Below are 22787 nucleotides of genomic sequence, written 5' to 3'. Positions count from 1 at the left end.
GTGAGTAAGTAACGTTATTGTGATTGCATTTGACGAACCCAATTTTGAAGAAGCAGATGGAAGCACTAGTAAAGGCACGTTTTTGAACTTGAACTACAACGTTAACCTGAATCAGTTAGTGACACGGTCCTCTACTGCCCGTCGCGCGAAGTGAACCGACCAGCTTTAGTGACAACGTGGTCGGCCTTGAAGCAGAAAGTTCAGATAAGTAAAAGTAATTTAGGTAAGTCGCTTGTGTCACAATCAATGGTCCAGACCCTGATGGAAGGCTCAAAGCCAGGCTCAATGGGCCAATTAATTTAGCGTCTCCAAGAATCGCTTTAATTCAACTAAGCCATGCGTCGAAGCCAACCTTGTTTGTTTTCGTTGATATGACTTGGACGAAATTTTTGGGTTTGATTCTTGTTGAACCACGACTTTCACGTACGCATCAATGACTGCGCTCGATCTGCACAATGCACTTTTCACATCAGACAAACGACTCGTCAATGCTACGCCTACCCCCACCCCCATGACACATACACGTACTCTTTCGCTCACGATAGCCCAAGAACAATCGCATAACCCTACATCCTCGACCTACAACTCCCCAACCTTTCACGACCTGCTCTCACGCCAACCACTCCATCCAGACGGTCCACGACATTGGGACCTTGGTCTTGACCTCACAGGAGACCCGATAACAGCAGCAGAATGTAAAAGCCTCCAAGACCGGTTCATAAAAGCAAAACTTCGTCGCTTAAAGTGGATGTGTGGGGTTTTTGAAGTTGTTCTTGGTATACCCCATCCTCGGTCTGTGTGTCTCGAACCAATGTTAATGATCTTTTGGTTTCACAGGTATATGGGCTATATACTGCACGATTCGCTATTCCCTCGCATTTCAAACGGCTCTTGCGAGCGATGTGCACATACCCACGCTTGCGCTCGTGCTTTGCGTTATTTCTGGTGTCAGTGTCGCTGGAGTGGTCGTGACGCTGTTTATGCCGCTTCTTCCAGCAGGCGGAGATAGGTTCGTTCGTGCTGCGAGGATGATCTCAAGAGGATGTTTTGTTGTATTGATAATCGCGATGTCGATCGTGAATCTTGTCCTTATTTTGATATGGAGGCCTGTGGATAGATGTGGGTGGAATATGGATGTTTCGTGGTCAACGACAGTTGCCATCGCTGGGGATTCGACAGCAAGGCAATGTCGCACTGCGAGTTTTGCAGCTTGGATAATTGTTGCATCTTTAAGAGTTATTGCTACGTTGATCATTATCGTAAGTCTCGTGTTCAAGTTTCTATGGTGTTTCTGATTGACGAGCGTTCTTTTCATGCAGCTGTTGTACCTTTACTTCCTGAGAGCGTATTCCGAAGCGAGGCATCCTTCGAGATATACCAGAGAAACGTACTACTACCCGCCATTAATGACCTCGGAGGGTGTTGTAAACTCACCCGTGTCCACTATGGACTCACCTGTATCCACTCCCGACCCGTCGCCATCAGGAACACACTTCAATTTCAACAAGTTAATACAGACTCAGACTCAAGCTGGACTAGGAAGGTCTGACTCGACAATAGCACTAACTAATTCAAGCATCACCCTCGCGCCTTCCCCCTCGTTTTCTTCCTCCCCCCACTCCCACACAAGCACCCAAGCCATACACACACAATCTTCCAACCCCGCACCCCCAGCTTCCAACCGCATATGGCGAAATTGGACAAATCTGCGGCTATCAATAAAAGACCGTCAAAGGCACAATAATCTTTCCGACACACTCACACCCCGGACGCTGCGCCGGCAGAACCGTACTACTATGCCGAGTGAACATATCTTGCTGAATACGAATACAACACCCGGTGCCTGGGAGGAGTGCACGGAAGTGTTTGCCGACGGTACTGGTCTTGGTCCGTGTGCCTCGGAATTAGATCAGTCCGTGGGCGTTGCTGAAGGTCAGGGTGCGTGTGCGATGGGGGATCGCAGGAATAAGACTGATTCTCCATTGGCGATGGACTCGGATGCAGGCAGCCGTGACTCTGACTCTGTTTATTCTTACGGATACGGGGCCTCAGAACCAGCATACCCCTACCTGGAAATTTACAACAACCCGGCTGCTGGTAATGATAATAGCATTCCTACCCAACAACCCCGATCATCCGCGGCAGATATAGCGCGGGCAGACACCATCGAACCTGCGATGTCGCTAACGACTATAGAATCGGGTGACGAAGAAGACGAACTGATACCCATAATGGGCGGTTTCGTACGACGGATGGCTACCATCCAGTCATTCGGGTCTCAAGAAGCTGGGTTGTCGATGGGTCGCTCGCGCTTCTCGAGGGGTTCGGTTTCCGAGATGCATGCACCCGCGTCTCTGCGTTCGTCTATTGGATGGGCGCCTTCTATGGCGTCTACGCTGAGCAAGAATAACTCGCTTGGGACTGCCTCTGCTTATTTTTCTGCGTCGAGTGAATTGGGGATGGGGACGGGGAGTTCTGGACGTGGTGCCGGAGTCAATGAGCGGGGCGAGTTGGAAGCGAAGATGACGACGAGTCCGCCTTCGTACGGTCGATATCACTATACCCGAGAAGCTAACCGCACTACATTATCAGTGCCATCCTAGCGTACATGAGGCATCATACCATTACAGGATTATCACTATCTCAATCTGTCACATCGCCACATCTGCATCTCATTTCCATAAGTACGAAAGGAGGTGTTGATATTGATGCTGTTTGCCTATTTTTGAAAGCAGTCCTTGATGCATGATGCTGGCCAGAGTTTTATGTAGGCCAGAGCAAAAAAGCATATATAACGCGCCCTGAGCCAAATGATGAGCATGAGGCCAGATAGGCTATACCACATTCAGATATGAAACGGGACGTAGGCTCAAGATAGTAGATTGTGACAAGGTTCCGGTTCCGGGAATGCCATAAGGTGGATCATCGATGATGTCCCGGCACCGACGTCGGCGGAAGGAATAGAAGCTGGGCTTATGTATATCGAGCGGTGTTACTGTGACTCAATTCAACGCTCCCCAAGCATCGTGCCATACGAGCGTTTACACGTAGGAAATCCGTTTCACTTGCCTTTTGCGAGCGGCCGCCGCTATTTCTGAGTTTGAGTCTACCCCCAAAGGTATTCAATACTTTATGATAATCATCCTGGTAATATTATTAGGCGCGCCTGTTTCCTGGCACCACCCTGCTGGAAGTCGCCCGGTCGTACTTGCTGCATCGTGCATGCGGCGACCACCGGAAGCAACTAATAGACTGACACTTTCTGCCATACCGTTCCGCCGCGGAGTGTGGCACCAGCTATTAAAATCCAAAAACGAAACACCAGCAACGGAACTCATGAGTGAAACAGTTCACCGCTCCTGGATAGCCCGCAGGGGAGCTAAGCGCAGCGCAGTGCTTCTCACATCTTACCTTTCTCAGGAATCGAGCGAGGGATTTGAACCGTATTTCTCAAACACACAAGGCACTGGTCCATGTGATTCCGCAACATGTAGCACGTCGAATCTCATCAGATAGCCCATCTCACATATGAAAATTTCCTCTCTCGAGTCTCCCACCTGATTGTCCATCGTCCAGTAGGGCACCACTCCAGCAATGCAATTCGCATGCGATAAGATTTTTTTATAAGTAGGCATGACAATAACCAGATTCCGAATTCTAGTATTGAAAGCGTGGAACATCGAGCAAATATGGTGCTGATGGACATCGGTGTTCCGAGCAAACATATGGTAATGATGACCTATGCGTGTGCGCGTAGATAGCCACATAGACCGGGAGTTCATGCGGAGTAATTGCGTCCAGGAGTGGCAGCAATAGAAAGCATGCACGAGTGCCAAGGGGTCGATCATGACATACACGTGCTCCCAACGGTCCGATCACTCGACAAATGATAATGTTTTCTTCTTCAGTCCTGCGGTTTCGACTTCTGCGTTATCCTGTTCCCGTCTTCTCTTCCCCTTTCGTGCGAAAGAGGCAGAAGCTGAAGCTGAGGGCGCATCCCTACTCGCAGGGGTGATAGAAGGATCATCTACGCCGGCGGGCTTCATGAACGCTTTACTGTCACCGGTAACGGTCGACTTCGGTACTGATGCAGGTGATGTGCGGTTTGAAGATAAGGAAGAGCGAAGGTCGACGCCAACGCTCCTGTTGTCGTATATCACCCGACTCGCCGGTTCCTTGAGCTTCTTTAATGGCTTGGCGGAAGTGTTATTGTGAGTTGAGCTGGATATCGATTTGATCTTGGTTTTCCGCTTTTCGTCAGGTTGGACGTCTGCTACAGTTGTAGCTGCGGACCGCACTTCTGGAGGTTTGAATGACTAATGACAAGGGACAATTGAATGAACATTGCTTAAGGGGATATGACCCCGGGGTACCGCGGATATGTGCTCACCTCTTCTCCGTTTTTATTGAATTTACGACGGCCTTGCGGTTTCATACCGCCAAGAGACGTCGGTGACGATGAAGTGCCGCTGTCTTCCCCAGGACCAGGCGTCTCAGAAACAGAAGGAAAGAGGAAAGGCACATAAGACCTCTCATATAGATCGTCATTTCTATACATTGCAAAGAAGTTCGCTGAAGCCATAAGGACACAAAATTCCAACTACGCGCAACTCACGAATCTGAGTTGGACCCATCCGCCAATCCCCAAGCTTTACGAATATCAGGCGCTACTTCCCATTCGGCCTCATCTTTAACGTGCGCTTTCTCGAGCTCGACATCGACACCGGATAATTGTTGTGCTCTCCGAGCATTTTGCATGAAACGCAGATTCAAAGTCCCTGTGCTAAGCGTTTTCAGAGTCTCGACCATGGTGGTTGGTTTGGTTTGTCAGAGGCCTTTGGTTTTGGTAAGCTTTGGTTCCTTGAGAAAATCTTACGTAAGGTCCTGAGGATCGGACCAACTCAATGCTGCCTCCCTCAAACTTAGAACTTAGAAGCGTGCCAGCGAACTAGAGAAGCTAGCTCTTAGTGGAACTGAGAATGACCTCGGCACATCGGCACCCTGGACCCTAGAGTCGATCTTGAACCTTCCTTAGGAGGTGACTCCATGAACTCGCTATTGAGAAGGCGACGGCCTGACGATAAGTGACGCATGATGGAGAAGTTAGAACTTTCAACTAGCCCGCAATGACCCTTGGGAGGTTTTCAATTTCACGGTATACTTTAACTCAGAGCCGCTCATTAAGGAAGCCCTTGATAAAGACGCTGACTCTTCATGAGGATGTAGACTCTCGCGTTCATCTGGATGAAACGCCTGCTACTGAGTGTCATAGACCTATATCTGACGGTAGGGCTCCACAGATAACGACTTATTCCCCCCATGCGCAGGCATTAGGAAAAGGCAACATGCGAAGAAGCCCAAACTTTCCAACTCAGTGCTCGCTGAGGTTTGACGCTCGTGAAGGGGTAATTATCACCATCCTGACTACGTTACAACTGCGCTCGCGCCTCAGTCCGCATGCATTTCGGATACGGTTCCCAGCGCCACCTGTTCCCATCTGGTATGCATCTGTCTAATAGCCACAAACCCTGCTTACGACGGCGAGTCCGCATCAAAGCCCATCGTCATGGTTGTAAGCCCGGTGATCGTGACTTTTGATGCAGCTAGTAGTAGTAGCCCGGTTGGACAGGGTGCCTGCAGGAGCTGTGACGATGTGCACCCGAGGGCTTGCGAACACAGCGTTGAGAAAGACAATCCTGGGAGCTGATTGGAAAGCAATCTGCCTGCGGACGTAAAGGATAGCAGGGCTTCGGTATCTACGGTGAGATTATTTTCTGAAAAAGTTCATTTTTGGACGGTGCGGTTATCAGACTCGACCGACCACATTGAGTTCTCATAGGTCCGGATATCCAATAAGACGTGAAGACTTGAGGCACGCAATGAACCGCCGATCAATAACCCAGGGATGTGGTTGTAACATGGTATCGAAGAGGGGTCCAGGCACTTGTATACATATGGTGGACCCTCGTGGACACCGTTTTTTTTTTCGAAGATGCGGGAGATATGCGATACGGGCATGAGAAGGATCGGGACGTCTGCCTTTTGTGTCATTCGGAGAGAGGAAATCGACATGTCGGGTTGAAACGAGTTGTTTTCGTGAAATTGGAATAATAAATAGCTGCGAAAAGTGATTCCCAGCATCATAGAAGATTCCTATTTTCGCACGATCATTAGTGTTCTAGGGGGGTAATTCATTGTAATTTTTGGCCATGGGGTGAAAGAAAAAAAGGAATAAATTAAATGTAGAGGGACATGATACCAGCTAGTGATACCGTACTTGCCAGATAAAGTCTACGTAGGGCGGGTACCATTTCAGGTATAAAAAACGAGGTAAACTTCGACGTTGTATGGTCCGGAATTACATACATCAAGATATCATCAATCTAAGATTACTTTTAAAAGAGAAAATTTTAATGAAATATCGTGCTAGTGACGTTTTTGTACCCGTTTAGAATTTATATTACATCGTACCCGGAATCAAATATTGAAAGTTTCGCTGGGGATGGACTTGATTCTTCCAATTAAGTTCCTCCGCGTTCCTTCTTCCTTCAAGTTGGAGAGGACGATCAATTACGGCCACTATTATCTCTTCGGTTCGTCAACCTATATAAGATCCTTCTTCTTCCATTTTCCCTTCATCTCACCTGTCCACACAATGTCTTCTTTCCATCTTCGTCCCGTCGCAGAGCACTCCCCCTCCCCACCATCAAGCGCCTCCACAACAACAGCAGGAGATCATAGTCCTCTCCACAAATCATCAATAATTCATACTTCACCACAATCAGGTGCACCAAGGCGTCCTCTCTCTCCAAGTTCACTTCGTGGTAAGTTCAACTTGAACATCCAACACTTTGACTTCTGATATGCATCCAGATGTCAACCTAACTCAGGATGGTAGTTCTACGCCCCGAAAGTACCCTGCACCACCTACGGGTCATGAACTTATGGCCCTTTTCCCTCCTGCACCACCAGCAAACTTTGCAGAAATGAGACCTGGGCCTACCAGTGGATTCTTCCAACGACAGGAACGCGCGTTCTTCGCACAAGCTGGAAGGGAGATCGTCCGAGTTCGGGTAGAAATCGATGTACCACAACAAGAGGATAGCACCAAAAATAGGGAGCCAGCACAAAGTGGTGTACCGCGCTCTTGGCCGCAGCTTCCACCACACCCTCAGCATCACTCTCCGATTGATTCGCCGATGGGACCGTATCCCCATCATGCAAAGCAAGCCCGGTCTTCCCGTTCAATGCCGACACCCACGCAGCCACCATCCATGTTTCCCGTGGCAGCTCACAGCCAACCAACTCAGCCACCTCTCAATCTCCACTCGCAATCGCATCATGGTGGCGTCGGTTTACGTAGTCCACCTCATGACGTACATCCCATTCCTGGTGCAAAAGTAGAAATTCCTGCTACAGAGGATTACCGAGAAGACTCTGATGATGCGTGGCGGAGGCCGACACCATATGCAGATCGCCGGCGAGCAGGAAAGCATACTAAGCGAATCGTTGTTCGAAATTGATGGGTGAGTGTTTGAGATGACCACACCAAGTAAAGCTAACGAATGAGTCAGATCGTGACATAGGTTCTTCGGTTGATCCGATTCATGACCTATTATAAGATTGGACTCCTTGCGCCGAGTGAACGTCGTCGTACCCACCATACCATAGTCACCACATACCAAGAGGTTATACGAAGTATAACGGTTCTATTATCGGCGAGGTTTTTTCGCAAACCCACGGTCTATCTGTCCTGTAATTATTTACGAGCCAAATCCGGCGCTTCCCGATGTCAAGTAGGCTTCTTAGACTGGGTATATACGCAGGTATACGTCTCGGATTGCGATGATTGCCGGAAAGTATACACATACGTACAGATATACATAATGCAAGCAGGCACCGGACGATGGAGAGAGATCCGGAGAACGCCCTGAACCGAGTTTCACACTTGTGGCAAATATCCGAGACTTCCCTCGGGGATCCGTTAGGAACAAAGCCAAGGGCATGCGCATGACTTCTATTAATCTCGTCCGTTTAGATCTCGGTTCTGGATCTGGAATGAGATCATGGTATGCTGTATTTGGATATTCACGTTCCCCGCTGTCGGACCGATTCCCGATGGTGCAAGATGCCCAGGCCTCGCCACTAGGGTGCACGTGCCTGTGTTATTCTCACGATTCAGGATGTTTCTTGAGAATATTCCGTGCCCGTTCGAAACGGGATTGTGGGGGTGACCGAAATAAAAGAGGCGAGGAGACACCCCAACACATGTCCGTCGATCGATAAAGAAGACGACGGCTCGTGGGGGAATGGAAGGAATGATGACATAGCCCCAATGATTCATTTAATACATGATCCGCCAAGATAAGCGCTGGGAATCAGCCACGATGCAAGGCGACGATATCATTTCACAAAAGTCACAGACTAATGGAGGTGAAGACTTGAGTGAATCCGGGAGATAAAATGGCTGTCATGAGGCTGCCTTGGTACTGAGCTGGCGAATGCTGTGCAATGCGGGGAGGGTACTTCTACAGTTAGGAGGTACTACCTGAGCGCGCGTGTTCACCCCACCTCCGATCAAATGGAAGTCGTAAACTAATCCCTGACTGAATATGACCATCGAGAGTACCGCCAGCCCAGGTCTCGTGTCAAAAACTCAGCGGCCCGGAAATACCCGCTTATCTCCAACACCACAAGTTTCGAATACGGCACGATCGATAGCACCGCGACGCACACTTTACGATGGTCAGTGTTCGACCATGCTGGATCAATTCATATTACCATGATATACCAGTCATTCTGATCATATCCCTTGGCTAGTCTAAAACGTCCAAGGATGCTCTTCTATCCGACTTCTGCTCCATCACAGGCGCATCGTGAGTCGATCGATCGAGTTTTGGGTCCCCGAGTTATTGATCTTCTTCGATTCCGCAGTCAGAAAGATGCAAAGCGGTATCTTGACAAGCACCAGAGACGGCTTGACGCGGCAATTGACGCTTATTATCAAGAGGGCGGAGGTAGAACAACCGTGGCTTCCACTAGCAAATTAAATGCCCTCTTCGAGAAATACAAAGGCGAGTCTTGCCTACACCAGACCCATCGCTGAATACCCACGTCTGTACAGATCCCAATGGAGATGAAATTTCAATAGACGGAACGATTCAGCTGTGTCAGGATCTTAAAGTAGATCCAGAGAATGTCGTTCTACTCGCGGTAGCTTACGAACTGAAATCTCCGAGAGTCGGAGAGTGGAACAAGAAAGGTTGGGTAGAAGGATGGTCACGACTCGGGTCAGCACGCGAACGTTCAGTCGACAGCCGAACTAATTTTACTGCGCAGGTGTGATACAGTTGACGGCATGAAGGATACTCTGACGCGGCTGCGTGCAAAGTTGGGATCTGACTCCACCTATTTCCACAAGGTATACGATCACACGTTCAGTTTTGCTCGGACGGAAGGGCAGCGGAGTCTCGGTACGCACGGATCACACCGCTAAACAGCAGAGAAAATTATTGTTATTTTAGCGATCGACACAGCACTGGCTTTCTGGAATCTATTACTTCCAACAGGTCTGACAGGCGGTGCGCTAAAACACGACTTGACAGGTGAAGATATAGATATGGACGGCGAGGGAAGTTTCGGATGGACAGATGAGCACACGCAATGGTGGTTCCAGTTTTTGACGGAGAAAGGGGGTAAGGGTGTGAGCAAAGACACGTGGATGATGGTGAGAGCTCAGATGAGACAATCCTGGCTTCGTCTGATCAACAACAGCTGTTCGATTTCATCCGCTCCATTGATTCCCAATTTTTGACACACGATGCCGAGGGTGGGAATGGTCATTCGGTCCTTGAATATCAATGCTGACATACATATTTCGCAGCTGCATGGCCGTCAGCGATAGACGATTTCGTGGCTTGGGCAAGGGCAACAGGGAAAGTCCCGACCCCAGAAACGACATGACCATTAACGAGCGAGATGACTTCGTGAATTGTAGAATATCATTCCCCGTGCAAAGTACGCCGTATATACCGATGGGAAAGAAAGAGGTGTACCGTTGCATCGGTCCATTGACGCGCTTTGCAACGAACAGGGAAAACTCGATTCATTGTGAGCAACAGCCGCAGGACTTGAGAATTTGATAGGGATCATGTAAGCCTCTTTTTGATGGTGTCAAGGACGGGAGGAAATTTGTTTGTTTGACTGTCGAAAGTCTTGGAGAGACAGGTGTTATCACCACGGCCGCCATCAGTTTCGGGGCATCCCTGATGTCAAATTCTGTCACCGAGAGAAATAAATGTTATGCTTGTGACTGACTCTTTGGAGAGGCGTATGACGATCTCTGAGCCACTTTCAGCAATCCAGAGGATGTCAAGATAGGTGCCAGAGGCTGTGATGCCAAAAGTCTCTGCTAGACCATCCTGAATCGCTTTCCTAAGCTTTAGAGCATCTGTGCATGGTGGATTGATGGAAAAATGAATATACGAATGGCGGTTTGAAAATAGACGGCGCGTCATATTGGTGGCGTGACGTGGTGCGTGTATGTAGCGTGTACACTCCAACTTGAACCTGAGCGTCCCAGATGAAACAATGAGCTCATGCAAGTAAGTGAGTCAAAACTGATGAAGTTGAAGCACGCTAAAGATTACGTCATCCTATATTCCTTGTTCGAACGTTCCACAACTGCGCAAGGGCCAGCCAGTGCACCCAGATTCTGCTCCACCGGTTTGATCACATCCTTTCATGTCAAGCTCGGACCGAACATGTTGCGGTGTCGTAGAAGAGGCACGCACACGAGCACGCAACCGACGAGCGAACAAGCCCCAGCCCTGGATTACTCTCAAGTTCGCCGTTGGACTGACATTAGCTCTGATTGCATATACAAGCTATGTTTACGTCGGTATATTCTGTAAGGATATGATTGTAAAGAATGAGAATGCATTGGGAAGTCTGACTACCGGCAGTATGTACATCCTTGCATCCCATCCGAGTCAGCGCTGAGTGTATGTTCTAGTCGTGTTTCTGGTAATATTCAGCTTCCTTCTCTTGGTGACTTTATGGTCGTATTTCGCGGTTGGTTGGCAGATCTCGATGGTACTGGCTTCGTTAAACCTTTTTGCGTTTCCTCAGGTCGTGATCACATCGCCAGGGTATCCAGCAGACGTATGCAGTGTTCAGTCCTTCGTTATACATCTTCACCGATTGCTTCTTCTCAAGTTTATAGAAAAGACAGAGCTTGAGCGGCCTGGGCAGCCACCAGCACATGCGCAGCAGCCCGCTACTTTCAATGACACTCGTGGAATGTCTTTCGAGCTTATGTCCCCTGCAGTCGACGTATCTAATCATGGCTCGGCCTTATCAAATTCAGGGAATAATGTACCTGTGACACACCCCGCTGTTCCAGCAGCAACGAAGCAAGACAGGGTTTATCATCCGACTCTTCATTATCAAGGCACGTCTACCCCTGGCGAAGCACGCATCGTGGACGTACTAGTACCCGCCAATCATGAATCTGTGCACGTCTCGGGTCCTGCACCACACCCACCCCACGAGAACTTCGGCGACCCCAACTTGGATGCGTCTTCAGCCATGTTTGCACGACGGCCGTCGACGACGCCTGTCCTTACCCCTGAGTATCGTTTCTGCAATAGGGACAGAATCATCAAGCCTCCTCGTACACATCATTGCCGAGCTTGTGGCACTGTAAGTGGAACGATTTGTTCATGACGACGTATTCTCACGTTTTGCGGCACTAGTGCGTTCTAAAGTATGACCATCACTGTCCATGTCAGTAAGAGTTATTTTATATATATTTGATAGCTAATTACATCGGAAATAGGGGTCGGGCATTGCGTCGGTGCTTACAATCACAAGGTATTACTTGACAGGACTGTCAACTCCCAGTCATTAGCTGATATATTCCATCGGAGTTTTTTGTTAATTTCGTGCAGTGGGCGTCGATACTTTCCTTTTGGATGTTCGCAACTGTCTTGGGTCTGAACATCAGGTCACGGACGAGACCCTCGGCTCCCGCACTCAACCCACAATATATTGTTTTACTGGCTCAGTCTGTCACTGTCGGATAGTCTCGGCATCGTCGCTGACATGTTTCCACAGAACAGCTCTCTTCGGCCTTTTCTGTTTCCTCATGTTCCTGACGCAACTGCAACTGATCATGTTGAACCAAACGACTGTGGAATCCCTTGGATTCAGGTCGATGCAGGAGCGCGAACAGGATAATCTGGCGCATATGCATCGGTGGTATCAATATGGGTGCGTAATTTATCTGTGTCTGTTTACCGTTTTACATGATTATGATTTTTTGGTCATTTCCTGCTTACTCGTTGCGCGCTCTGAACTGAATACCCAGAGCTAAGAAACGAACGCGGCGACGTTGGGATAAGGAATGGGGCAGGATCGGCAAGGAGGGTAATCTCTGGTGGCTAGGAAGCCGTCGAGCGAACTGGGAAAGCGTCATGGGCAAGAACGTGTGGTGGTGGTTCCGTGAGTTTTCATCATGATGTAATCCCGCATTTTGCTATTTCTGACAAGCTATACGGTTCTCCAGTGCCAGTCGGTCATGGGCTCGATGACGGAATGAACTTTCCCACAAACCCACGATTTGACAAGGAAGGGAGATGGAGGAGAAGGAGAGAGTGGCCTTCTGACTTGCAATGATATACGCCCATTTTTTCTGCAGATTTTACGCACGCACGCATTACACGCTATGATACCACATTTACAAAACTAGGCTTTGACCAGGACGGACGTTGGTTTCTCGATTGGATATGCGGATTTTTGGACATCCTTTATGCAGAAACATCTTTTTGTTGTACATTACATATCAATGCTTACTGGTTCCTGTTCTCTTGGAACATGACTTTGACGAATGAGAGCAGGGGGCATTGGCCAATTTGTCGTTGCCAGCGATAGCTAGTCACGAGAGAGAGCACGGTAGGCTCCGAGTCCTCTAGTCTGAAAGTGGACTAGTCCTTCTTCCGGTGGTCTAATGGATACACGCATGACTATTCCCGTCTGCGTCGACATTAGGTAGTCTTGTAGCCAGCTATCTTCTTGCTTTTGCGATGCCGATTACGCTCAAGCTGGGCACTATGCTATCGATATTGTTGATTTCAAGGTACGATCGTGCGCATCTGGATCAGACCCCCTATTATCTCATTACGGGTAAAATATGATGAGTCGACTTGGCAGGGACGTATGGGGAGTATGTCAATTGGCCGAGGAATGAAGCCGAGCCGAAATGTTTCTGCTCCGAGATCTGATGAGATATGACTAACTTACTATGCGTAGAGGATAAGAGTGTTGGAGGTAGCTGGCTTTGCCACGTCGACTGGCTCTACTGCTAGCGCTTATCATTTGATTCAAAGCGATTCGGACTTATTAGAATGACAGGATACCTTGAAATTTGAATGCTTACAAAAATGGGGGTCAAAACACCAAGGTAGCGCACCTGAGCGTCCCCGATTAGCCCGAGTCTACGACTTTATGTAAGTCAGGTAATCTTTCGGGGAGATACGGAAGGGATGGGGTGACAGTCTAATGAGTGTAGTCAGGGGTTGTCGACGTGAGTGGGAACCAATAAGTCAAAAGTTTATTGAATGTCATGATGTGACTCGCCACCCTGACAACCAATTCGGACACGCTATTTTCAATGCCCGAGCTGATGGCCTCAACTTGATGTTTGGAATTGTGGCACTCGTCCTCGCATGGAGTATGTAGAATACCATGAGATCCACAACAAAGTCTATTCGGAGCATCGGAGGCTCCGCCTGGAAGGTTCTCCAATGAAGCACTACCGACGGGGATGGACTCCGATGGAGTATATGCCATCACGGAATAGGCGCAACCTTCAAGGGCGGAAGTGTCAGGCTACTTGATCATAGGGACCGACCGGGGTCCTGTCTCGGGCGGACCAAAATGAGACGACTCAAGTACTCACACGTCGTCGGGCTCCTTCTTCCTACTCTCCCGCTATCTCAAGCACTTTTGTTGCTCAATTTCTGTTCCCACAAACACGTACTTGCATCTCAAAAATGTCTCCAACTGTCGATAACGGACACTTCAATCAACTGGCGACCCACAAGGTCTTGAAGCAGCACAATGGGAACGGTGTTCACACATCCAGCACTGCCAATGGCCAAGTGACTTCAGCATCGCTTATCAGTATGGAGCATGAATACGGCGCTCACAAGTAAGTTTTCTGTGTTTCCCAAGCCAATAAGCGCCTTTTTCGAAAGACCTGGGGTCAAAATCGCATTTGAGTCGCTCAGCGCTAAAACCGATGATGGCTTCATTCATCCAAGCGTTACGAATACATACTGATGCCAACGCTTAATTCTTATAGTTATCATCCGTTACCGGTAGTATTCGACTCCGCGCAAGGGGCAAAGTGAGGGACTTGTGCCATTCGGATGGTTCCTTTTAGCTCATTGCTGACTACAGGGTATGGGACCCGGAAGGCAAAGAATACATTGACATGTTGTCCGCATACTCGTAGGCGCTCCTTTGTATTCGATAGGCATTCTCGTTAACACCTTTATTAGGGCCGTCAACCAGGTTTGTCACCCGCAAAAAGACGATGCATTGGGGGGATGGGCTGACTGGAACATGGTCAAATTTTTAGGGTCATTGTCACCCAAAGATAGTTGCTACTCTAGTAGAGCAGGCACAGAAACTCACTCTGTCATCTCGTGCCTTCTACAATTCTGTCTTTGGGAGGTTCGCGCAGCAGATTACAGAAATGTTCTCATACGAAAGTGTTCTCCCGATGAATACCGGTGCCGAGGCCGTCGAGACTGCTGTCAAGCTTGCTAGGAAATGGGCTTACCTTAAGAAGGGTGTGCCGGACGGGAAAGCTATTGTGCTCAGTGTTGAAGGAAATTTCCACGGAAGAACCCTGGGGGTTATTAGGTGTGTTTGGCGCCGAGGCGTCCTTCAAGAAGTCCATTCGGGACCTTATTTATTCATAATTTACGGCCAGTATGAGCACTGATCCGGAGAGCCGCGGCGGCTTCGGCCCCTACCTCGAGGGTGTCGGACCCACTTACAAGGATAATGACGGAATCAGTGTCATCCGCTATGGAGAGATCTCGGATCTAGAACGTGCTCTCGAACTTCATGGAAAAAACGTGGCTGCGTTCTTGATAGAGCCAATTCAAGGGGAGGCAGGGTGCGTTCTCTACGGAGTTCACTTTAAAATCGGTTCTCAATTTCTGCATTGCCATTCTAGAATTGTCGTCCCACCCAGGGGTTACTTTGCTAAAGTTCGGGAGCTCTGCACCAAACACAATGTCCTCCTTATCTGCGATGAGATCCAGACTGTTTGTTTCCTTTTACAGTCCTGAGAATTATTACTCATATACTCATTAACACTTTAGGGGTTGTGCAGGACGGGCAAGATGCTGTGTTGTGAGCACGAAGGCATTCGGCCGGATATGGTCCTACTCGGCAAGGCACTGTCGGGTGGAGGTGAGTAGCCTCTAATAGTATTGTTCCTTAAGGGGTTTCACACCCAATATTCCAGTCTACCCCGTTTCGGCAGTTCTCGCGGACCGAGAGGTTATGTATTGTATCCAGCCTGGAGAACACGGCAGCACATACGGCGGGTGCGTCATCTCGATGGTCTTCTCGGATGCATATTGACATCGCCACTTAGAAACCCCCTGGGATGTGCTGTCGCTATGACATCCCTGCGCGTCCTCGTAGACGAGAAGCTCGCTGATCGTGCCCAGTATCTCGGTGAAATATTCCGCGCGGGAATCGTGGCGTTGAATTCTCCTTTGGTCAGAGAAGTCCGGGGAAGAGGACTTCTCAATGCTGTGGTTATTGACGAAGAGAAGAGCTCTAAAGGCCGCACCGCATGGCAATTCTGCTTATTACTGAAGTCCCGAGGTGTTCTCGCGAAGCCAACCCATTGCAACATGTACGTGACTTGATAATTTCTCCTTCGATTTGCTGTAACTTTGTCCGATCCAGTGTTCGTTTTGCTCCTCCGTTGGTGATACTCGAAGAGGACCTTCGAAAGGCCATCAGAATCATCGGGCAATGCCTTTCTGACCTTGACCAAGTAAGTGCCTCTAACAGGGAGTTAATAACGTCGCGATGAAACTTGCTTGTTTTTTTAGCTTGACGACATCCCAGGAGAAGTCGAGAGCGAGAAGGGTTTCAAAGAGATGCTTGACAACTGATCAATGGCGCTGTATGACTTTGATTTGGCTACATAGAAGGACGAGAGCCCAGTTGGTATAGTACATTGTACTTAATACAAAGGTTTTCTGCAAATGCTTCCTTTATCTCTCGTTCAGTCCCTCTAAACCAGTCGCCGCGTGAACCTGTCAAATTACATAAAGAAGCTTCCCTTGTATTGACGCTGCGGCGTCTCAGCTGAGCGAGTGTAGTTTGAGCACATGTTCGCGTGCCATTTCGGTTGCCATTCAGGAGGTAAACGTGTAATCAGCTGAGATCCGTAATTAACAAAAGTCACGTTATACACGGTGACCTCGTCCCCGAAGAACAAATGGTCGACCGTTCAAACGTCATACATGCATCATGTGTCGGCAGCCACGGTATCAGTACAAGTACAGTTCCATATCACGAGATACATCGGTTCTTGATAACCAAGGAAGAATATACGCGGGGTCGCGTACGTAGGGACTTTCTACATAGAAATCAATCGTGAAGGTGGTAGACATCATGTCATAGATAAAAATGTGAGGCACCTCGTAGGGTCGACTTCTATCAATACAAACCCAGAAGTCGACCGAAAAAAATGCCATCGGTCCGATAGGCGCTTTTATTCTTCCCGACATTAGCAACTCAACGCTCGATGGGAAAAAGTTCGAGCATCGAGTGAATAAGAAGGGATACTAGTGTGCACTTTAGATGACGAGCATGACCTGCAAAAAAATTCATGAAGTCATGATGTGATGCATGTAGTTCTCGACACCTGAGACCTGACAGTTTATCGATTGGGTTGGAAAAGCCTCGTTTGTTGGAGACCGGAAGTTCACTGACGCTCATGAAAGGCTCGGAGCTTGGTATAGGCATCACGAGGCGTTGATGCCTTTGAACTTTGAAGCGGCGATGAAGGGAGAAAAAAAGAGAAGGCCACTTATGGGTTTTTGAAGGACCTCGCTAAAGAAAAAATTACATAAAATTCCAAAAAAAAAGTAGTATGTAAATTGATCGTTAGATGAAGCTTAAGACGAACTTCCTCCAGTTGGTCTGCGTACAGGAGACTATCTCAGCTTCATTCTAGGTTCCTGTCGTTTGGGTTGAATTCTCGAGATGGTTCTCTCGAGTCCCCAAGGACTCCGCCAACGAAAGGTTGCCGACGATGGTTCGGAAGATTCAGGAGCTCGTTTTAAAGCAGAGTGTGGCCAGTCAGAGAAGACACGTCAGGCACACGAGGAAGTGGTTTGGGGGCAGACGCCAGACGGCGAAGGTGGGCGCTAGTGAAAAGGCTTCACGAATTGGATTTTGACAAATATGCTATCAGTCTTTAGGGTTCCAACCACGCACGATGTACTAACCGGGCTTTTCCATCCACGTTCCCAAAGAGTCATCTGGACATTCTCAATCTCTCATTGCTCGGGTTACAGCTTGTTCTGTTCTATATATTACCACGTCCCACAGCCAAAGTTTTCTTTCTGTTCTATTTCGTGTTCTGGAGGGCAGCTTATGATGCTGGGTTGGGATGGGTCCTCACTAAACAGAGCAAGAGAAAGTGGATGGTTCGCGAAATACAACGCCTCGGATGGCTCGATGAGAAGCGTAACCCGGCTGCTAGAAACTGGATTCGTGCTCAGTTACAGGGGAAAATGGGAAAGGACTATTCATTCGATGTGAGCAGCCTACTGATGCCAGCCAATGCATCTCTCACGAGTGTATCAGGAGCTTCCATTGGAATACAACACATGGCTGCTGTTTAGGCAGCTTGTGGATGTGATTCTTCTCAAGTCAGCTCTATCAAGTGCATTAGCGTTCGATAACTAACATGATTGGCTTATCAGTGACTTCTTGGCGTACTGCATGTTCTCCTTTGCTTGTTTCAGAGTGCCCGAAGGACTTTCTTTCCCTGTCCATGCTATGAGGTAAGTATTTCTCCTTGCACTTGATATCTTGCTTATCGCTGCATAGGTGGATCGGTGGTGTTGCGTTGGTCGCATTCAACCTTTGGGTAAAAACCGAGGCACACAATGTTGTCAAGGATTACGGTTGGTACTGGGGCGATGTATTTTTCCAGCGCGGCGCCCTTGTATTCGATGGCGTTTTTGAGTTGGCCCCTCATCCAATGTACTCCGTCGGTAAGTTGTGTTACCTCTCCTTGATAACGATCGCAAATCAATGAGACAGGTTACGCTGGATACTATGGTCTTTCCCTGATGGCCGGAAGCTATGCTGTCCTTTATGTCAGTCTGGCAGCTCATGCAGCTCAGTTCGCATTCCTTGTCTTGTTCGAGAACCCTCGTAAGTGATCTCTGATATCTGATCTACAACTTTCTGATGTGAGGTAGATATCGAACGGATGTATGGAAAACGCAAGCCTATTGCGCTGCGTAAGCCTATATCTGCATCTGAAACCAAGAAGATCAAAAAAGTGCACAGTTCCCGCCAAATTCCATCATCTGTCGAGGACAATGCAGACCAATTGTCCACACCCGCTGCCACGGAGGGTGAGAGTGCTACAGATACCGAAACTGAGACGGAATGCGAAGGCAAGGCTCCGGCCACCCTCCGTTCCTACCGCCCCAAGCAACCCATACTTTTGGAGAGTACCGTCTCTCAACATGATTTGCATCACAAGTATTTCAGACGAGACGTGGTTCTTCTTCACAATATCGATTTACTCCGGTAAGTACGCCTCTTGGTGGACGAACACTTATCCTGACTCCCTTTCAGTTCCTCAGATGCCATGCTTGCGCTTCTATTGGTCTATGTCGTATTGGGATCATCCTTACCTGTGCTATCATATCATGCAACGCTCGCGTTACACTTCGCACACGCTTGTGCTTGGTGTATGTTCCACAGCTTTGGTCTTGGGCTTCTCCTTCGTGCCCAGAGCAAATCGAAATACCTTGTCCGGCACTTCTTAAAACATTACCATTATCCGTCTCGTGACCATGGTGATGGCGCAGTGCAGGAAGCATTTACCAACTGGAAGGCGTTGTACAATATTAGCTTGTGCATGACGTATAGTGTGTATCTGAGCTTTATGCATGACAAACTACTGATCGGAAAACTGCGTGCCAGCTTCGCTGACGAGTTTGGCGTGGAAATCATACACGGCGCCCGTTGCTTGGTTTGAGGGTGATGCCCTTCTCTGTCATACACTAGGAGCAGTTCGTATTTTTGCTCATTTCCTTTCACGCGCTCAAATCCGCTTTTAGCTCTTGATCGCACTCCATGGGTGGGCAGCTATGGAGTCATTCGAAGTATTGGGTGTTTTCGGTATGTCTACTGTTACTGTTTTTGTCTATTTTATTTAATAAAGCAATCTCGAATGCAAGGTTGGTTTTACGGCGACTTTTTCATGGAGGATTTCCCAGCGCATCTGGAGTACACTGGTATCTTTAGGTATGATTGGATGAGATGCTTCAGATCCAACGTCTACTCATTGCATTCTTCCTAGATATCTTAATAACCCCGAACTTATGAGTGGCGCCTACTTTCTGGGCCTTGCTTTGATCAGTGGCAGCAAGCTTGTTGGCATGCTTGCAGTCATCAGGTTTGTGTCCCATTGGTGGTTCCTCCAGACCGTTGAACAGTAAGCATCGACCGAAATCCTAGCGCTTCCACAGCAAAGCTGACTACCAGTCGTATTACGACAGCCCCCACATGCAGAAATTATACGGTGACAGTCTTCGCAAGGACGCTGGCTTTGTCAAAGTTATCAAAAACGTTGCTAGCAAGAATGCTCGCCTTTTAGAATCGCGTGCGGGGCGGCATGTACCCGAAATCAAAAGAGTTGCGAAAGAAGTCAAAGGCACTTTCGACAAGGTATTTGAAGAAACTGCTGATGTGGTCGAGGAGTTCCTTGCGAGATGTAAGTGCGAAGTGATTAGGCGTGGTGTTACACGGCACTTATGATTTCGTTGCAGCGAAACCCAAGATATCGGAGGTGATGCAGGAGACCAAAGTTCTTCTCCAACAATCACGGGAAAGACTGGTTATCACGTCAGTATACAGTCCTCAAAATAATGGCTGTGTTTTAACATTCTGTGCTTCAGTCGCGTTGCCCGTGACCTATCATCGTTCGACACAACGAAATACAAGGTGTCGATTGTACCAAGTCAATCCGGCGACAAACGCTTCCATATAGGCGAGTCTATCAAGGTCAACTGGCAAGCTCCTGCCCGGCACTCCCGTCGTGACTGGATCGGAATATACAAAGTGAGTGGCCTTTGTCTCTATCACAAGATCACTCGTGATGAATTCCGCTAGGTCGGTGCCAACAAATCTACGTTGGTGACGAAGATATCATCTAGCGGATTGTGGGTTCCCGTTCATCACGAAGAATGGGATCAGGATGCGCCTGTCGATCACATTAATCGCATTACCACTCTGGGAAAGGAGCCGGAGTTTGGTATCGTCTCATTTGAAGGTCCCACACTCCCATGGACTATTGGTCAATACGAGGTGAGTCACAGCCGTATTATTATTACGCCATATCAACTTATATTTGAACAAAGGTTCGTTACCATCACGATGGCAAGTATAATGTGTTAAGTCTTGACGGACCGTGCGAGGTGTACGGTATGTGTCCGATTCTCGGTTAAACAGATCTTGCATCTGAACAAAATCGTTTTGTAGTGAGCAAACCTGTGGCGCTCGATCTCACCTCCATTCGGGAATACTTGACTTACACTGTACCTCTCTGCCTGGACTCCGATCCTGACCTGATTCCCCTATCTTGCGGAGGTATCCAAGAACCCGCCGACACAGACCCTGCCGTTGCTCGTGACGTGGACGATTTCAGCTTCTGGTCCGAGCAACAGGCCAAACGTATATGCTATGTGATTAAGCAGGCATTTGGGGTCGAATATGCGCCAGATGTGGTTGTGGCTGATGCTAATTTGACTGCGCTTGCCAATCGGATATTGGTCTCGAAGCAATTACTGGTTCTGTAGCCCTTGATTAATGATTCATTTCTTTTTCTCTTTCTGAGTACATTTGGATTACATACCCACGCACCAGGATGTTTTTTCATTCCATGACGACCGAATTATGATCATTCGACTAATGAAAATCGTTTATCGTTTATCTGACTGTTAGCTGCCTTCACCGACACTCTGATCAGCCAGTCCGCAATACTGTCAGAAACAGCCATTATCTTTCCTCGCTTGTATTGTTATGGCAAGGAAGACAGGATTATTATCTCTCCCAGTGTGCTCTTGCTGCTAGCAAGGTGAGTCCATCAATTCCAAGTAATTCACTAGTTTTGTTGAAGATACATTGACCAATGTTTTCAACAGTCATCCATGACATACCATCTTGGCGCGGTACTCGTAAAAGGAGGCAAAGTCATATCAACGGGCTATAATCATCATCGCACGCACTACGACGGAAACGACATACTGAAGCACGGTCATCGCAAACCCACTTCCATGCACGCAGAAATGCACGCCATCTTTAGCTTGACTGGCATGTCTCCTTCATTTAAGCAGCAAGTTCAACTCTCGCTGCGACGTACCGCTGCAGCCAAAAGAAGGCCGCGGTCTGAAACACGTCTCACACAAGCTGGACGTGCCGCGCCCACACGGCAGCGCGTTTTATGAGACGAAAGCACAGTCTTCCCTTCGGAGCCCAGACTCGTGTTGCGCGATTGATGCTGAATTGTCGCCGCCTCGCGATATGCTGCTTGTAGAGCCACCGAGAGGGCGGAATGCACGCCGCAGGGACTCAAAGGTAAACGGTGCAGATATCTACGTTGCGCGCGTCATCAAAAATGGCCTGGGCGCTGCAAAGCCTTGTTGGCGATGCATACACTGGTGCTGGTGGTTTGGTGTGAAGAGGATATTCCATTGGAATCCTGTCATCGGAGATTTCGAGGTGTTAAAAGTAAATGAAGGTTATAAAGATCACTACGAGACGCAAACCGATGTACGACTTTTCGCGCGTTTAGTGAGTCACGTCTTAGTGTTTAGTCCTGGCTTTAATCTGTTTGACAGAAACTACTGAATGAATAATGGAGTTATTCTCTTGCCATGAGCCATGATGAGTCTTTGTCAACCAGTGTACTGTAATGGGAATCTTTGACCCGTGAATCGACTGAGATGGGCAGGCACTGATCCCCGACCGGGAATATCGGTGCCACAGATTAGTTGGAAGGTGTCCACAGAAAGCTTACTGAAAAATAAATGGATACCTTTAGAAAGGCTTGCGAGAAACCGGTGCCTCGTTGGAAACGGTCCGATAGTAAGTGAAGAGGTTCTGATAAGGTCTCACAGTTTTGATATCTCAATGCACTGAGCGAGTCGATACGCACATACAAAGAATTGGACAAACCTCCAAATGCACTAGCATAACATAAATAATTGATGTACTTTCGTTTCATCCTCAGGGGTGAGGGGGAAAGCCATCGCCGCAGCGCGACACTTAGGGCATGAGGGGGCCGTACACTTCGGTTAGTTGCATTTTGTTGAAATGGCAAGCATTTCACGAATATGCTCTCGCAGTTTATTTACACACTATCAGTTTTGATCCCTACTGGATGCCAATGAGTCCACAGATGAGGCATACAAAAAACATGTACTCACCGAATAGAC

At 48.3% G+C, this 22787-nt stretch overlaps 9 protein-coding genes across 9 annotated transcripts; 7 read left to right on the top strand and 2 right to left on the bottom strand.

Annotated features, from left to right (window-relative positions):
* Positions 1-433: 433 nt before the first annotated feature.
* F5891DRAFT_1193249 (uncharacterized protein) lies at positions 434-2603 on the top strand (the record flags this gene model as incomplete). Its single annotated transcript, XM_041367702.1, has 3 exons — positions 434-776; positions 838-1259; positions 1320-2603. 3 exons carry the CDS (start codon positions 434-436, stop codon positions 2601-2603), a joined length of 2049 nt encoding a protein of 682 aa, XP_041221822.1.
* Positions 2604-3521: 918 nt separating this feature from the next.
* Positions 3522-4826, bottom strand: F5891DRAFT_1054983 (uncharacterized protein). Its single transcript, XM_041362639.1, has 3 exons — positions 4616-4826; positions 4391-4550; positions 3522-4316 (listed from the first exon to the last, which is right to left on the bottom strand). Exons 1-3 carry the CDS (start codon positions 4807-4809, stop codon positions 3876-3878), a joined length of 795 nt encoding a protein of 264 aa, XP_041221821.1. The 5' UTR covers positions 4810-4826; the 3' UTR covers positions 3522-3875.
* Positions 4827-6655: 1829 nt separating this feature from the next.
* F5891DRAFT_958913 (uncharacterized protein) lies at positions 6656-7523 on the top strand (the record flags this gene model as incomplete). The annotated part of the gene is made up of 2 exons (XM_041375601.1): positions 6656-6824; positions 6874-7523. The coding sequence occupies 2 exons, from the start codon at positions 6656-6658 to the stop codon at positions 7521-7523; spliced, it is 819 nt and encodes a 272-aa protein (XP_041221820.1).
* Positions 7524-8742: 1219 nt separating this feature from the next.
* Positions 8743-9963, top strand: F5891DRAFT_983597 (Cullin binding-domain-containing protein; the record flags this gene model as incomplete). The annotated part of the gene is made up of 9 exons (XM_041377340.1): positions 8743-8745; positions 8821-8876; positions 8935-9017; positions 9125-9290; positions 9340-9473; positions 9525-9581; positions 9606-9727; positions 9775-9838; positions 9884-9963. The coding sequence occupies 9 exons, from the start codon at positions 8743-8745 to the stop codon at positions 9961-9963; spliced, it is 765 nt and encodes a 254-aa protein (XP_041221819.1).
* A 142-nt stretch (positions 9964-10105) lies between these two features.
* Positions 10106-10517, bottom strand: F5891DRAFT_958925 (uncharacterized protein; the record flags this gene model as incomplete). The annotated part of the gene is made up of 2 exons (XM_041375603.1): positions 10106-10265; positions 10318-10517. 2 exons carry the CDS (start codon positions 10515-10517, stop codon positions 10106-10108), a joined length of 360 nt encoding a protein of 119 aa, XP_041221818.1.
* Positions 10518-10641: 124 nt separating this feature from the next.
* On the top strand, positions 10642-12894 carry F5891DRAFT_1054966 (DHHC palmitoyltransferase-domain-containing protein). The gene is made up of 10 exons (XM_041362638.1): positions 10642-10963; positions 11015-11073; positions 11131-11163; positions 11218-11703; positions 11757-11787; positions 11840-11874; positions 11931-12067; positions 12118-12273; positions 12371-12504; positions 12569-12894. Exons 1-10 carry the CDS (start codon positions 10744-10746, stop codon positions 12676-12678), a joined length of 1401 nt encoding a protein of 466 aa, XP_041221817.1. The 5' UTR covers positions 10642-10743; the 3' UTR covers positions 12679-12894.
* A 957-nt stretch (positions 12895-13851) lies between these two features.
* On the top strand, positions 13852-16319 carry F5891DRAFT_1150746 (pyridoxal phosphate-dependent transferase). Its single transcript, XM_041365129.1, has 13 exons — positions 13852-13868; positions 13961-14212; positions 14366-14410; positions 14464-14514; positions 14565-14577; positions 14645-14931; positions 15002-15190; positions 15251-15341; positions 15399-15489; positions 15545-15626; positions 15677-15943; positions 15997-16087; positions 16146-16319. The coding sequence occupies exons 2-13, from the start codon at positions 14055-14057 to the stop codon at positions 16206-16208; spliced, it is 1428 nt and encodes a 475-aa protein (XP_041221816.1). The 5' UTR covers positions 13852-13868; positions 13961-14054; the 3' UTR covers positions 16209-16319.
* Positions 16320-17106: 787 nt separating this feature from the next.
* Positions 17107-21290, top strand: F5891DRAFT_1054948 (phospholipid methyltransferase-domain-containing protein). The gene is made up of 19 exons (XM_041362637.1): positions 17107-17464; positions 17519-17544; positions 17580-17864; positions 17914-17978; positions 18033-18113; positions 18160-18326; positions 18376-18489; positions 18537-18873; positions 18922-19217; positions 19273-19361; positions 19410-19470; positions 19530-19596; positions 19652-19786; positions 19851-20065; positions 20121-20196; positions 20250-20412; positions 20464-20658; positions 20712-20775; positions 20833-21290. The coding sequence occupies exons 1-19, from the start codon at positions 17308-17310 to the stop codon at positions 21147-21149; spliced, it is 2910 nt and encodes a 969-aa protein (XP_041221815.1). The 5' UTR covers positions 17107-17307; the 3' UTR covers positions 21150-21290.
* A 92-nt stretch (positions 21291-21382) lies between these two features.
* F5891DRAFT_958882 (uncharacterized protein) lies at positions 21383-22200 on the top strand (the record flags this gene model as incomplete). Its single annotated transcript, XM_041375596.1, has 3 exons — positions 21383-21427; positions 21495-21788; positions 21889-22200. Coding segments are annotated over 3 exons (651 nt in total), but the record flags the coding sequence as incomplete, so codon positions are not given.
* Positions 22201-22787: the final 587 nt, after the last annotated feature.

Source organism: Suillus fuscotomentosus (assembly GCF_016647785.1).
Source record: "Suillus fuscotomentosus strain FC203 chromosome Unknown F5891scaffold_57, whole genome shotgun sequence".
NCBI lineage: Eukaryota > Fungi > Basidiomycota > Agaricomycetes > Boletales > Suillaceae > Suillus > Suillus fuscotomentosus.
The sequence above is the reverse complement of the archived record's forward strand: the minus strand, read 5'-3'. Positions and strand labels throughout refer to the sequence as shown.